Source organism: Corythoichthys intestinalis, chromosome 6 (genome assembly GCF_030265065.1).
Source record: "Corythoichthys intestinalis isolate RoL2023-P3 chromosome 6, ASM3026506v1, whole genome shotgun sequence".
Classification (NCBI taxonomy): Eukaryota; Metazoa; Chordata; class Actinopteri; order Syngnathiformes; family Syngnathidae; genus Corythoichthys; species Corythoichthys intestinalis.
This window is the reverse complement of record NC_080400.1, coordinates 15,447,502-15,464,327: the sequence shown is the minus strand read 5'-3', so window position 1 is coordinate 15,464,327 and position 16,826 is coordinate 15,447,502. Positions and strand designations below refer to the sequence as shown.

Here is a 16,826-nt window from a genome sequence, read left to right as displayed (position 1 = left end):
AGGAACTATTGTTATTTGGGTTTGAGTTTTCTGAGGGACCGATATAGTTGACGGACACAGGAAGTGTGTGTCTTTACATTTGTTATGGTCCGAATTGCGGAGCTGCAATAAACGTCGACTCAAATGAGTTCAAGAAACTAAATTCTGTGCTTTATGAAGAGTGAAAAAAGCAGAATTTAACACAGACGAAATCATTCGGCCGATTAGAGTGAAGTATTACCGAAACAAAACGGTGACGTCACGTCGGCAACGGGTCGCCGCATACGTTTCTTCAACACAACGTGGCCGTGTCAATGAAAAAAAATCGGTTTATATATGTATGTAATACATATATATTTCTGTCTCCATCCATGTACCCGTTTATAATGCGCACCATGAGTTTACAAGTTGATTTTGGGGAAAAAAAGTGCGCGTTATATTCGGGAAATTACGGTAGTCTAAACTGTAAGTACTGATAGGATTTTGAGTTTTTGCAGTGTTCAAAATAAATGTATGATACCTGCTGTATTGGAGCACATTAGGGATCAGTGCTACTTGGTGTTTTGTTCAGCAATGACTACTGAGCTAAAACTGACAGTTAGCTTTATTATGTTTTAATTTTACACCCTCATCACTCAACAGCGCTGTGTTTTACAGATTAAATAAAGCCTGTATGTAAGACACGTTAGCCACACATTGACAGTGGTCATAATCAATAGAAACCTAGCCCTCCGAAGGGCTAACATTCCGTGAGCGAGTGACAGTAACGTTATATTTATTAGCGACGAGATGTCTACTGCTTAAAGATGGCGGCTGTTTACTAACGCTGCCCAGACGCGGCCGAGTCTGTCATTATGCATCTAGTCCTAAATGCATGCAATATCTATGAGACGCATCGGACACAACCTGCTACCAAACTAGCATCATGCGGGCGTAGTTTTTAGCAACGTCGGCGTAGTTTGTAGCGGCTGTCGGCTGCGGTAAGTTTTTTTAATTTGATTTTTTATTGCTTCTTCCTCTACGCACGTGACGTCAGTGCGGTGTACGCATGTGATGTCAGCGCGTTCAAAGTAGTCCTAGCAAAACGTGATGCTTAGAGCTGGCAAAATTAAACGATTCCTCGAGGTGAATAAAATTACTCGGATCAGTTTTTAAACTCCAGTTACTCGAGTTGCTCGAGTATTCGTTTCAGCTCTACTTGACACCCTTTGAAAAATTATGTGATGCTTCTCTAATTTGTGTAATTAACCCGTTACTTTCCTATGGCACATAATAGGTGGTGGCAATAACTAAATCACACTTTCAGCCAGTTAAAATGGATTAAAGTTGACCCAACCTCTGTCCTGTGCCCGTGTGCGTACCACATTGAGCATGGAGAACAGAAAGAAGACCAAAGAACTGTCTAAGGACTTGAGAAGCAAAATTGTGAGGAAGCATGGGCAATCTCATGGCTAAAAGTCCATCTCCAAAGACCTGAATGTTCCTGTGTCTACCTTGCGCAGTGTCTTCAATAAGTGTAAAGCCCATGGCACTGTGGCTAACCTTCCGAGATGTGGACGGAATCCAAAAAAGTTCAAGCTGTCCTACAGTCCGAGGGTACAACAGTGTCAACCGGTATTATCCGTCTGACTGAAAAGGGACTCTACCCAGGAAGACCCCACTTCTGACCCAGAGACATAAAAAAGTCAGGCTTGAGTTTGACAGAACTTACCTGAGAAAGCCAAAAACGTTTTGGAAGAATGTTCTCTGGTCAGATGAGACAAAAGTAGAGCTTTTTGGGAAAAGGCATCAACATAGAGTTTACAGGGAAAAAAACGAGGCCTTCAAAGAAAAGAACCTGTCTCCACAGTCAAACATGGCAGAGGTTCCCTGATGTTTTGAGGTTGCTTTGCTACCTCTGGCACTGGACTGCTTGACCGTGTGTATGGTATTATGAAGTCTGACGACTACCAACATATTTTGCAGCATAATGTAGGGCCCAGTGTGAGAAAGCTGGGTCCCCCCAGAGGTCACGGGTCTTCCAAAAGGACAATGACCCAAAACACAATTCAAAAGCAGGAGAAAATGTTTTGAAAAAAAGCACTGGAGACTTCTAAAGTGGCCAGCAATGAGTCCAGACCTGAATCCCATAGACCACCTGTGGAGAGATCTGAAAATGGCAGTTTGGAGAAGGCACCCTTCAAATCTCACGGACCTGGAGCAGTTGGCCAAAGAAGAATGGTCTAAAATTCCAGCAGAGCGTTGTAAGAAACTCTTTGATGGATACTGGAAGCGGTTGTTCGCTGTTCTTTTGTCTAAAAGTTGTGCTACCAAGTATTAGGCTATGCGTGCCAATACTTTTGTCAGGTCCATTTTTGGAGTTTTGTGTAAAATTTCAATGATTGAATTTCATTTTTCATTCTCTTTTGAGTTTTTTCAGTGCAAGCAAAATAATTGAAGACATTACTACCAAAGCATTTGTAGTTGCAATCATTTTTTGGGGAGAATTGAGCATTATCTGACAGAATTGCAAGTGTGCCAATACTTCTGGCTACCCGTGTAGTAGATTTACAGTAGTTATGTTACCTATTTGAAAGATTTTGATGACTAAAAAGCTTCAAATTTGTCATGGAATTCCTCAGGGCATGATTTTGGGCCCACTACCATTCTATCTAGCTATTAACTCATTGGCTGCCCTTGACGTCGAGAGACGCTGCCAGCTTTTCGCAGTCAAAACGGAATGGACGTCTATCGCCGTCAATGGCAGTCAGTGATTTATGAGCGGTCATCTATGCAGGAGCACTGCAGCGCAGGTGAGTAATGAAAAACTTCAGTCAGGATTATTCCCAAAAACATCAGTCAACTCAGCGTGCTAAAACAAAGCGCTCTTTCACACACATGCAGCCTGTTTACACGAGACCTGAGAGGAGGAGAGGAAAAACAAGCAGCATGATTTTTACCTCATAGGCTTCGCCGGTGAACTCGCTGCCGCAGAACTCGCATTTGACTTTGCGCTTGGGGCAGTCGTGCTGCAGGTGGTCGGGGAGGTCGCGGCGCGTCAGCTTGACCGAGCAGCGGTTCGGGCAGGGTATCACGTTGAAGGCGCAGGTAGAGAAGTGACCCTAATGGAGAAAAAGTGTGAGTGATATAGGCTAGGTTCATACTGCACGTCTTAATGCACAATTCCGATTTTTTTCATATCAGTTTTTTTAGCGTGCCCGTTCAGACAGCCTTTGTCCATTGAGCCTGTTCAAGTATTACGCATGTGCACAAATTCGCAGTCCGACACACGCTGAGCAAACTTACCCGCATGCACAAAAGCATCAAAACAAATGACTACACATGCTGGATGTACGTCATTCCAGGGTGATAGTTTGATTTCCAAAATGAGGACACAAATACCAGTAAGGGTGTAACGGTACATGTATTTGTATTGAACCTTTTCGGTACGTGGTGCTCGGTTCGGAACGGAGGCGTACCGAACGAGTTTCTGACGTAATGTAACCCTTACTTTTCGAGGCTGTGAGTTGATCGGGTTACAGTTTCTTTGTGTAAATTATATTTACTCCGTCTTCTCTACTATAATGAGGACCAACACGGTAGGACAGTATAACCCAGAAACGTCAACGGCGCGACAACGTGGCCGCCGCGAAAACGCAGTGAAACGCGAGCGTTAAAGTCAATCAGCCAATGCACACCAGTCGCAGTGCAGCCACGTGTTAGACGTGTCCCAGAAGCGTCTCAACACGACGCACGCGAAAAGAACGACAGAGTTAATCATTTGACGCGACCCTTCTGCGTCAATACTACTACCGGTAGCCAGGATCGGGCAGACCAGAAGTCACTCGTTAAGAAATACGGTAGAGCCGGTCGATTTTCAAACTAATATGCAATCGTAACCCACTTTATGAGTCCATCAGATCTCTTGAGTGTTAGATCGGGGCACAGTTGACTTGTCTTTGTTTGTGTATGATCATCACGAAGTTGGCGTTGTCTTTGTAGACGCTACAATACAGTGGGGAGAACAAGTATTTGATACTCTGCCGATTTTGCTGGTTTTCCCACTTGCAAAGCATAGTGAGGTCTGTAATTTGTATCATAGGTTCTCTTCAACTGTGAGGGACGGAATCTAATACAAAAAAAAAACAGAAAATGACGTTGTATGATTTTAAAATAATAAATTTGCATTTAATTGCGTGAAATAAGTATTTGATACATCACAAAAATCGAACTTAATATTTGGTAGAGAAACCTTTGTTTGCTATTACAGATACCAAACGTTTCCTGTAGTCCTTGACAAGGTTTGCACAAACTGCAGCAGGGATTTTGGCCCACTCCTCCATGCAGATCTTCTCCAGAGCCTTCAGGTTTCGGGGCTGCTGCCGGGCAACACGGACTTTCAGCTCCCTCCATAGATTTTCTATTGGGTTCAGATCTGGTGACTGGCTAGGCCACTCCAGGACCTTAAGATGCTTCTTACGGAGCCACTCTTTAGTTGCCTTGGCCGTGTGCTTTGGGTCGTTCTCATGCTGGTAGACGCAGCCACGACCCATCTTCAGGGCTCTCACTGAAGGAAGGAGGTTGTCAGCCAAGATCTGGCGATACATAGCCCCATCCATCCTCCCCTCAATACGGTGCAGTCGTCCTGTACCCTTGGCAGAGAAGCAGCCCCAAAAAATGTTTCCTCCTCCATGTTTCACGGTTGGGATGGTGTTCTTGGGGTTGTTCTCATCCTTCTTTTTCCTCCAAAAACGACGAGCCGAGTTTAGACCAAAAAGTTCAATTTTGGTCTCATCCGACCACATGACCTTCTCCCATTGCTCCTCTGGATCATCCAAATGGTCAGTGGCAAACTTCAGACGTGTCTGGACATGCACTGGCTTCAGCAGTGGGACCTTGCGTGCGCTGTAGGATTTTAATCCGTGACAGCGTAATGTGTTTCAGATGGTTTTCTTCGAGACTGTGTTTCCAGCTCTCTTCAGGTCATTGACCAGGTCCTGCCGTGTAGTTCTGGGCTGATCCCTCACCTTCCTCATGAGTAGTGATGCCCCACGAGGTGAGATCTTGCATGGAGCCCCAGAACGAGGCAGATTGACCGTCAACTTGAACTTCTTCCATTTTCTAATAATCGCTCCAACAGTTGTTATCTTCTCACCAAGCTGCTTGCTTATTTTCCTGTAGCCCATCCCAGCCTTGTGCAGGTCTATTATTTTATCCCTGATGTACTTATACAGCTCTTTGGTCTTGGCCATTGTGGAGAGGTTGGAGTTTGTTTGTTTGAGCATGTGAACAGGTGTATTTTATACAGGTAACAAGTTCAAACAGGTGCAGTTACTTCCGGTAATGAGTGGAGAACAGGAGGGGTTCTTAAAAAAGAACTAAGAGCCAAAATATTTACTAGTTGGTAATGTATCAAATACTTATTTCATGCAGTTAAATACAAATTTATTACAAATTTATTATTTAAAAATTATAATTTTTGTATTAGATTCCGTCCCTCACAGTTGAAGAGAACTTATGATAAAAATTACAGACCTCTACATGGCTTGCAAGTGGGAAAACAAGCAAAATCGGCAGTGTATCAAATACTTGTTCTCCCCACTGTATGTGCTCGCCTGTATGCTCATTCAAAATTGTTGGAAACCTTTATTCATTTTTGGACTAAAACTTGAATTTCACAGACAAAAACAGTTTTGCGTATCGAAGTTTGTATGAGTTTTTGTCAACTAAAACTAGACGAAGACAAATTTTTTCCTATATAGAGAGATAAAAGGCAGCGCAATATGAGTAGAGTGAATTTTAGCAGCCTTTGGAGTCTTCTTTTCATTGGCTAAAGCCTTGCAATCCCTCTCTCTATGATTAGAAATATCATGGGAAGCAATGTGGGGAAGCAAGGTGGCAATTGATCTATGTCTTAACACCTTCAGTTATTTCCCAACGCAGAGCAGATATATCAATTGGTAGCACGACGCACAGTCATGGTTCCACTTCCCATCATGCATTTGGGATGGCCACAGTATCATTTACTGAGAGCTCAACAAATACACTAGATGGCAAGATTTAGTCACAATATACAAAGTCACAAGTCTTTCTATCCGTGGATCCCTCTCACGGAAAGAATGTTAATAATGTAAATGCCATCTTGAGGATTTATTGTCATAATAAACAAATACAGTACTTATGTACTGTATGTTGAATGTATATATTCGTCCGAGTTTTATTCATTTTTTTCTTAATGCATTGCCAAAATGTATATGATCGGGAAAAATTATCGGGAATGATTGTAATTGAATCGGGAGCAAAAAAAAAAAGCAATCGGATTGGGAAATATCGGGATCGGCAGATACTCAAACTAAAACGATCGGGATCGGATCGGGAGCAAAAAAACATGATCGGAAAAACCCTAATGATAACTGTTCATTGACTGATTTTCGGGGGGAAAAACGCTTACGTCAAGCAAAAAACATTAAAATATATCACAAGATAACACGATTACCATTTTAACCCAACTGTGGCATTACTGGTCATACACAGTGGAGGACTAGAAATTTCTCTCCATATTGTCAAATTCTCACCTGCAGCTGCTTCATCTGTCCGGTCCAGCGACACCCTTCCTCGCTGTGGATGCAGCGGATGGGCAGCGCCAAGATCTGCTGCTCCAACTCCGGATCCGGGTAGATCTGCAAAATATAGGGCCTTTTGGTTCATTCACGTTGATGAACTTCAGGAGTTTGTTGGGCCTGACCCAGAAAGTGCCTCTCATGCTCTTTCTCATTTCTTCTGACATTTTTGTAACGTGAGTGCTTCGGATTGGACAAATGAGGACACAGTGTGACAAGACACTCAAGTGAGCGCACAGGCACTTCCCAGCATTTCGTCTCCAGGATTTACGGCTCAACTTGTCTCGGTGGGAAAGCACAACGGCCTCCTCCCTCCAAATGTCACGGCACGCTAAACAAAGAGAGGCTCACGTTTTTGACCGACTCGTGAGTGCGGACAGTACTGTCTAAACTCCGAAAAGATTAGAAAAGACTCTTTAATCGACCTATTGCTAAACCCCGCCCCAAAATCCGAAAACTCGGACACCAACCGTAGAGTTGTTAGGGGGGAGAACCTCTTGGTACCTCGCGATACAATGCTATTTGCGGTACAAACGATGATCTCACGATATGGCGATACGAAAAAACAACAAAAAAAACCATACAGTGCCCTCCATAATTATTGGCACCCCTGAAAAAGATGTGTTTTTTAGCTTCTAATATATATTTTTTTAATTCAAATAATATGGGACCTTAATGGAAAAAAAGAAAAATCCAACCTTCAATACAAGTGCATTCATTCAGTGTGGAAAAAAATCCCACATAAAATTATTTGACATCAATTAATGTGTGTCACAATTATTAGCACCCCTGGTGTTAATATTATGTACAACCCCATTTTGCCAACAAAACAAAGTCTGGGGACTGAGATGGTCATGGGAGGAGCTTGAAAAAATACACACGGTCCCAGGCTTCAACTGGGACGGTGTGCTTTGGTCAGATGAGACCAAGATTGAGCATTTTGGCAACAAACACTCTAAGTGGGTCTGGCGTGCCACGAAAGATGCGCATGCTGAAAAGCACCTCATACCCACTGTGAAGAATGGGGGTGGGTCAGTGATGCTGTGGGGCTGTTTTGCTTCCAAAGGCCCTGGGAACCTTGTTAGGGTGCATGGCATCATGAATGCTTTGAAATACCAGGACATTTTAAATCAAAATCTGTTGCCCTCTGCCCGAAAGCTGAAGATGGGTCGTCACTGGGTCTTTCAGCAAGACAATGACCCTAAACATATGGCCAGATCTACACAGAAATGGTTCACCAGACACAAAATCAAGCTCCTCCCATGGCCATCTCAGTCCCCAGACGTTGTTTTGTTGGCAAAAGGGGGTTGTACAAAGTACACATCTTTCTCAGGGGTGCCAATAATTATGGAGGGCACTGTATATAAGTCGCACCGGAGTATAAGTCGCATTTTTGGGGGAAATTTACTTGATAAAATCCAACACATAGAACAGATATGTCATTTTGAAAGGCAATTTATTATATAAATACAATAGAGAACAACATGCTGAATAAGTGTACAGTGCGTGTACAACAAAATGCGAATATACTATCTTCACCAGGACACTACGGCTCGGTCCTGGCTATACAGCGAGCTAAACTCCCAAATGGGAGGACATATAATTTGCTGAATCAATTTCGTCCTCAATATCAAACAGATTCGCATCAATGTAAATAAATAATAATTAGGTGCTATTACAGCAATGACACAAACGGTTAGCATGCGTTCGCTAGCATTAGCACATAGTTCAAACAACCACAAAACTGGCTCTAAGTGTCCGATCTCGGGTGGAAAACACACAACAACAACAGAAAAGATGATACACACAGGCGTTGCCTCTGTGGAGATATTTTACAAGCATAAACAATAAACGTAAGTTCGCAGCCGTGTCTCTTTCTCTCTCTCTCTCTCTCTCTCTCTCGGCGTCTTCTTCTGGCGTGTGAGCGCTCTTCTTCGCGTAAACAAGTGCGAGTGCGCACCCACGTGGACGTGAAAGCGTCGCAAACTAAAAGCATGCATTTCAATATAAAAAAGCCAATAATGCAATTGAACACACATTGCCAAAGGCAGAATGCGAACGTGCCCATAGCTATTAAGAGTTATTCAAATAACTATAGTGTAAAGAACATGCTAACAAGTTTACCAAACCATCAGTGTCACTCCAAAACAGCAAAATAACATGTGAAATTATATCATAATGTGTTAATAATGTCACACATAAGTCGCTCCTGAGTGTAAGTCGCACCCCAAGTGCCAAATTCCTAAAAACAGACCATTTTAAGCAGTGTAGAAACAAAATTAATAAATTCAATGAATCAAAGTAAAATAAACTATAACATAAAGAGGTCAAATTTACAGGAAATAAAATGATTAAAAACACATGGCGGAAAACACTCAGGTGACTTGAAGTTCTACTCTGAGACCCCCAATTTGGCCAACTTTCAAATTTGTCCCTTTTGCATGTGTGATACATCATTGGAAAGCTTAAAATCTCAGTTTTCTGGGGGGAAGAAAATATTTGAACAGGAGGGCATTTAAAAAAAAAAAAGAATTTAAAGAGCCAAACCCTAAATGGATGCAAGAGCACGTGAGAGCAGAATTAAAGACGCCATGATCTTTACGAGATATTATCGCGTACTTATCATGTTTCGATCCAAAAACTGCATGTAACATGTATCACTGAGTGTTAAGACAAAGCTGTGAAAGGCCACAGCTGGATTTTTTGGGAATTTTATAGGTGAAATGTGGAAATATAACAGGGGTTGCAGAGCAGAAATCGCAGACATCAAGGAGTGGTCTAGATTTTCTTTTTCATATATTTACCCTTTTGAATATTTTTCCCCCCAATTTTTCTTTGTTTGGATCAATTATTTATCATCTAACTTATCTGAGGAAATGCGACAGTAACATAAAAAATACAATTAAGCGATAGTTATGAGGTAGATATCCGTGACTTTTTTACAGACGCCAAATTTTTCATTGTGATGTCATTTGTTTGAATGTGTTAAGTATGCGAGTGAATCATTTTTTAAAGTCGTTTTTTTCTTTTTCAACGAAATATTAGACATCAATTAATGATTCTAAGCTAAAAATGACAGACATTTAAATAATACCTATAATTAACCACCAGGGTAATTTGCAAGAGAGTGGTAAGTAGCCAGACCTTCAGTAAACAGCGGGTGTAAAAAAAGGTGAAAAAGGTCCCAAATAAAGGGGACACCTTGACCATAGCTGGCGGCGGATTTGCCTACACCGCAAAGAATCTCGCCACCACCCTTAGCCCTTATTCGCGCACTAGTGTCAAAAGGGAAAGACGCTGACGACAAATAACGACGTCTACCTCCCCCAAGGAACAATCTGTGGCAAATTGTGCCTTTTGTGTTCAATGACAGCATTTTTTTGAAGCGAAATTAAAAACTGAGCATGTGAATATTTCCTACCTTGGCATAATCCAAAGGCAGCTGGTCTTCCGGACACTTGAAAACCCCTTCACTGCAACAAGAAGACATGAAAAAGGATATTAAAATATATATATATATATTTTTTTAAAAATAAATATGGATCACGAAAATCAACCTGTTAACCAGTTGAAATGAGCAAAACAGTTTCTGTTCCAGTTTTGGACTTCGTCCCAAGGACGTGATCACGCGCAAACGCTGCATTCTATAAAATATGAACTTTGAGCCAAGCACACAGTTCTTCTTTCATCTCCTCCTGGCCTTAAGCAGACACACGTGTGCGCCACAATTTTGCGCTTTAAATACCTCAAGTCACGTTAAGTGAGGCTTTTAGCATGAGGCTCAGCATAACAATGTGCGCCATTCAATAACCAACCTTTATTTTTCAGATTAAGTCATCAAACTTTTTTGCTTTTACAAAGTTTGCTAACGCCAAAGCAGGCTGCCCAAAAACTACAATGTTTGGTCATTTTGTGTTATCAGTCAGTTTAAATTAAGTTCTCCAAATTTAAAATCAATTAGATGAACAAAGTACAGTAGTAGATAGCAATAAAATGGCAACTTTCCGGAGTCATTTTTTTAAAGATTTTTTGTGAATCTACAGATGATGGACATTCCTATAGAATAGTGCTGCAACAATAAATCGATCAACTAGAGTAATTACATTACAAAAAAGCTTCGAATCAAATTTTTGCAACTTCAAGTGTTTAACTCATTTGCTCCCAAAAACGTATAAATAAGTTCTATTTTTAATTGTTTCAGTGTCCCAAAAACGTATTTATACGTGTTTTACGTTGTTTAAATTTTTTTTTTTTTTTTTTAACAAGAGTCATCTCTAGGTTCTGTTGCACCTAAACCGCAATGCACGATGCTCAAAACTCATTTTAAGGCAATAAAATTGGCCACTGGAGGGCAGTAGCGCATTTTTTCAGGCCAAGAAAGGAAGTGAAGAAAAAAAGTCAGGAAACGGAAGTTGGAGGGATCTTGTGAACATGCGTGAGAATTTGAGAAAAATGTGGAGAACGATTGGAAAAAAAGGCAAACGACACTGGAGGAGTGTTTTGAAAAGAAAACGAAACCATCGTCAAAGAAGGATTTTTTAAAAATTTATCTTGATGAGACAGACGGTGACGGCTACAACATCGTCAGGTTCCACACGCGTTTTGTGAAGCTCACGTTGCGTTACTCCTGAGCCCGAGGTTGAAACCAACGATGAAGATGATGAAAAAAGTGAGACTCATTTTGATCCGGACTCATCAGATTACTGGGAGCCCCCTCATTCAACCTGGAGCAGCCGAGAGCCTTCTCCATTGTTATGTGCGCAAATAGTTCAACAGTTCAATAGTTTAGTTATGTTACTTTGCGATCAAAAGGTCTATTTGTCTTGTTGTTATTTTGTAGAACGAAAACATTATTCAAATGTTTGGGATTTCACAAAAGTGAAAAATAGGTGTGTTAAAGTCAAAGTTATGTTTGAAATGTATGCTTTTACAAAAAGCTCAATTTCTCTGTTTTTTTCATCAGAAATTGGAAGATTGCTCAAACTGAGCTATTTTTTAATGCTGATTTCTAAAGAATGGAAAAAGATATGAACTAAAAAAAATGTCTGCTGAAAGAAGAGAGTCTAATCTTTCTTTTGGTGGGTTCCATCTTTATATAGAAATAGAACAGAATTTGGGGTCTTGCAAAATCAGTCAAAATCCAGTAAAACGGCCGGGAGCGAAGGGCCTTGGAAAATGGCTGGGAGTGAATGAGTTAATTTGAGTAGCGTTGTAATGGTTTGTTTAGAAAGTGTCTGCATTTAGTTTTATTAATTTGGTGATTTGGGTGGATACACTGCCCTCTGGTGGCTGGCAACAGTTACTTAACTCGGGTAAGTTTTTGTTTGAGCTAACATGTTTTTTTTAATGCATTTGTTATTTAGCTTATGGGTATAGGCGCCTTTATTTTTTTGGGAGGGAATATGTATTTGAATCATTTGTTAATAGCATTGTAGGAAAAAACATTAATATTTTATAGCATTTAAGCTAGCGGACTTTTGCTATGCAAGTTAGCCAATTGTTCTTTTGTTGTACTTAGTTCCTCTTTTTTTTTTTTTTTTTTTTAAACCGTTTGAGACTAAGCTCACTTACTTCATTTTTAAATCAAAGTGCAACTCTGCATAGTTTGAAGAAACATTCAGGAATTTTATTTAGTATTCGCATTTAATGCTCTTTTGAAAGTGCAATCTTAGCAAGCCTTTGTTTTGCAGCGTTTTGCAGCTCCTAAAGTTTATTCTGCAATGCATTCAATGTTCCTAATCAGATTACTCGAACTAACAAATTGATTGATGAATCGACTATTAAAATAATCGATAGCTGAAGCCCTACTATAGAATTACGTTTTCCTAGGTGAAACTGTATCAGTGTATCATTCGTTCATTCCGTATGTTTTCGAATCCAAAATGAGAAAACGGATAAGGACTGGTTATTTCATTTCCCGTTTTCATATGGTATTTTTGTTTTATTTGTTTTTTTTTGTTTTGTATCATTTTAAATGCGTGTCAGTCAGTCTCTACTGTTTCATTTTGATTCCATTGATGAGTGAATCGAGCAGCCCGATAGCTAACAGTTATTATTATTTAACCTTTTTGTCAAAGATGGCTACATATGGTGGCTCTATTTCTGTGAACATGTTTCAAGATCCACACGGTTTAGGATTAGCCTCACTGAAAAAAAACAACAACTTCTGGTTCACAACACATTGAAAATGATACAAACCTAAAACGAATACAACAAAAATACCATGATAATTTCATTCTGTCATATTTTATTTTTAACTTCAAAACAAAATCAAAACAGCCAAAAATAGGCTGTTATTTTCTACTTGAAAATGAGAAATGAAATAAGCTGTTGTCCGTTTTCCGATTTTGGATTCTAAAACGGATATAAAAGGAACGAATGATACTCTGATTAAACTCGCCTCAGGGTCTGACCAAAAATTATCGAAATATATTCTAATTACAATTTAAATATAAATGGAAGACTCACATGATATTATCAGTAGGGTTGTTCCGATCATGTTTTTTTGCTCCCGATCCGATCCCGATCGTTTTAGTTTGAGTATCTGCCGATCCCGATAATTTTTCCCGATCATATACATTTTGGCAATGCATTAAGAAAAAAATGAATAAAACTCCGACAAATATATACATTCAACATACAGTACATAAGTACTGTATTTGTTTATTATGACAATAAATCCTCAAGATGGCATTTACATTATTAACATTCTTTCTGTGAGAGGGATCCACGGATAGAAAGACTTGTGACTTTGCATATTGTGACTAAATATTGCCATCTAGTGTATTTGTTGAGCTTTCAGTAAATGATACTGTAGCCATGCCCAAATGCATGATGGGAAGTGGAACCATGCCTGTGCGTAGTGCTACCAATTGATATATCTTCTCTGTGTTGGGAAATAACATAAGGTGTTAAGAAAAAGATCAAATACTACCTTGCTTCCCCACATTGCTTCCCATGATATTTCTAATCGTAGGGAGAGGAATTGTAAGGCTTCGGCCAATTACAAAAAGGCTCCAAAGGCTGCCAAAATTCACACTACTCCTATATAGGTAAAATGGCGCCATTACAGATTGAGTGTGACAATGCGTGAGTGGGTCGTGCAACGCATGCATTAATTGCGTTAAATATTTTAACGTGATACATTTTTAAAAAAAAATAATTACCGCCGTTATCGGAATAAATTTGATAATCCTACCTTAAGCCTAAACTAAAGACTCTGGATGAGTGTAACATATTATGTCTGTAACGTTAAATACAATTAGAAAACGATCTATTTAAAAAAATATATATAAAAAAAGGCATGGCCGATATCTTTTGCCGATTCCGATACTTTGAAAATGACGTGATCGGACCTGATCGATCGGGACGCCGATCAATCGGGACATCTCTAATCATCAGGCATTGCTTATTGAGAATTTTTTTGTTGGTCTACCCATGACACACATTCCAAGCAAGTTTCATGTTCCTAGATGAAAATGGTTTCTGGGGCTGACTTTCCCAAGTTAAACAAACAAACCAACAAAAATTACTGAGCTGAGTTAATCAAATTTTTGTTTTATTGTGAGTCATCAAATGAAATGACCTAACTTAATTTCCTGGCAAAGCAGTGTCACATGTTAGCCTTACAAGTATGACAGAATTTCCTGATTCACTGATTCATCATGTCGTACTGTCTTGCAAATCTCAACTGTCCAGCCACTTCCTCGTTCATCTGATGTTAAAGCCAATCAGGAGAAAGAGGCAGGAGCTGCAGACGTGACCAGGAAGCAACTATCTGCTCAAATACAAGAGCAGAATGCAAAGCAGTTTTCGTAGATAGGTCAATTTCTCAAGTTTTGGCAGAAAAACACTTAATTTTCTCATTCAAAGCGGAGCAAAGAATTTCACTAAAAGTGTTTTTGTTTTTATTCCGTGAGTGTGATGAGAAGAGTCATTGGTCAGTCAGGAGCTATATATTTTTTTAAGGTTCCTCCCATAAAACAGCTCACGATTGGATCAGTCCCACATTCGTATGTAGAGTATACAGTGAGGAGCAGAAGTATTTGCACCCCATGTGATTTTGCAAGTTCACCCACTTAGAAAATAGGTAAAGGTCGGAAATTTCAATCAAAAATGCACTTAGAAGCCTTTGTTTGCAATTACAGAGGTCAGACGCTTTCTGTAGTTCTTCACCAGATTTTCACACATGGAAACAGGGATTTTGGCCCATTCTTCCGCACAAATCTTCTGTAGATATGTCAGGGCTTTCATTGAAAAACAAGAATTTTCAGCTCCATCCAAATATTTTCTATTGGATTGAGCTCTGGAGACTGGCTAAACCACTCCCGAACTTTGATATGCTTTTTATGCAGCCACTTCTTGGTCAGCTTGGCTGTGTGCTTCGGACCATTGTCATGTTGGAAGATCCAGCCACAACTCATCATCAAGTCTCTGACTGAGGTCAGGAGGTTGTGGCTCAAAATCTGACGATACATTTCACTATTCATCCGCTGCTTTATACACTAAAGTTTTCCTGTCCCCTTGGCTGACAAACAGCCACAAAGCATGAGCTTTCCACCCCCATACTTCACAGTGGGGATGGTGTTCTTGGGATTATACACATCCTTCAGTTTGCACCAAAAAGTTCTACTTTGTTCTCATCTGACCACATTACTTTCTCCCATGACCCCTCTGCGTCAGAGACAGATGGTCACTGGCAAACTTCAGAAGGGCCTTCACATGTACAGAGGGGCAAGTAAGTATTTAGTCAACCACCTATTGAGCAAGTTCTCCTACTTGAAAAGATTAGAGAGGCCTGTAAACATCAACATGGGTAAACCTCAACCAAGAGAGACAGAATGTAAAAAAACAAACAAACAGAAAATCACATTGTTTGATTTTTAAAGAATTTATTTCCAAATTAGAGTGGAAAATAAGTGTTTGGTCACCTACAAACAAGCAAGATTTCTGGCTGTCAAAGAGGTCTTCTAACTTCTTCTAACGAGTTATAACGAGGTCTAACGAGGCTCCACTTGTTACCTGTATTAATGGCACCTGTTTTAACTCATTATCGGTATAATAGACACCTGTCCACAATATACAACATATATCAGTCAGTCACACTCCAAACTACACTATGGCTAAGACTAAAGAGCTGTCGGAGGGCACCAGAGACAAAATTGTAGACCTGCACCAAGCTGGGAAGACTGAATCTGCAATAGGTAAAACACTTGGTGAGAAGAAATCAACTGTGAGAGCAATTATTAAAAAATGGAAGACATACTGATAATCTCCCTCGATCTGGGGCTCCCGTGGCGTCAAAATACTAACAAGAACGGTGAGCAAAAATCCCAGAACCACACGGGGGGACCTAGTGAATGACCTACAGAGAGCTGGGACCTCAGTAACAAAGGCTACTATCAGTAACACAATGCGCCGTACCACGCATTCACAGTCATTCTGTCTGATTTTCAGGGAATTTACAGGTCATTTCCTGTTGAGTTTGAGTCACTGCCTATTTATTTGGGTATTCCCACGTCACTTCCTGTTCTGTAACTCAAACAGGAAGTGACCCATAAAATACCCCAAAATCAACAGGAAGTACCTGAAAATCAACAGGTCAATGACCTTAAATAGCCCAAAATTACCTCATTGCCTGGCTTTGGCTGCTACTGATGGCCATAGACGTTAAATCCGTTTGAAGTGGGAGGATGGCAGCGAATGATCATTCATTGCCATCCTCCCACTTCAAACGGATTGGACGTCTACTAGTGATAAACTCATTCCAATTATCAGCAGAAGCTTGTTTTTCTGTTCATTAGTTGTTTGTAGAATATTCTAGAATGATTTCCTGACAAATGTATCGATAATCGTTGTATCGCCATATCGTCAGACCATCGTTATCGTGAGCTTTGTATCGCAAATCGTATTGTATCGTATCGTGAGGTACCAAGAGGTTCCCACTCCTATGTAGTAGTATACATGATTTAAATTGGGTAGAAATCGAAAACACATATTTGCTGCCAGTTGGCGGATAGTGAGTCAAAGGACACTTCAAGACAACCGAAGTGACCAATAAATGTCTATTCCAACCAAAACGGCAGTCTTCCTACATGTTTTTTTTTTCACATGACTCGACAACTCAAAAGGATCTTGACAACATTTTAGCACTCGTCTACTGATGCTTTTATATCAACAGAAGCTGAAGCTGTGGCATCACCTGACTAGAGTTGTGTGTATTTCAACACAGCTGCTGTGAAACCAGTG

At 40.2% G+C, this 16,826-nt stretch overlaps 1 protein-coding gene across 1 annotated transcript in view; it reads right to left on the bottom strand.

Annotated features, from left to right (window-relative positions):
- Positions 1-16,826, bottom strand: part of LOC130917254 (TNF receptor-associated factor 4-like) — an 82,624-nt gene that overhangs the window by 18,359 nt on the left and 47,439 nt on the right. Inside the window, exons 2-4 of the mRNA XM_057838472.1 lie at positions 10,000-10,051; positions 6,534-6,638; positions 2,919-3,080 (exon numbers count right to left, since the gene is read on the bottom strand). Of these exons, the coding sequence (XP_057694455.1) occupies positions 2,919-3,080; positions 6,534-6,638; positions 10,000-10,051 (319 nt within the window). The remainder of the gene's footprint in view (positions 1-2,918; positions 3,081-6,533; positions 6,639-9,999; positions 10,052-16,826) is intronic.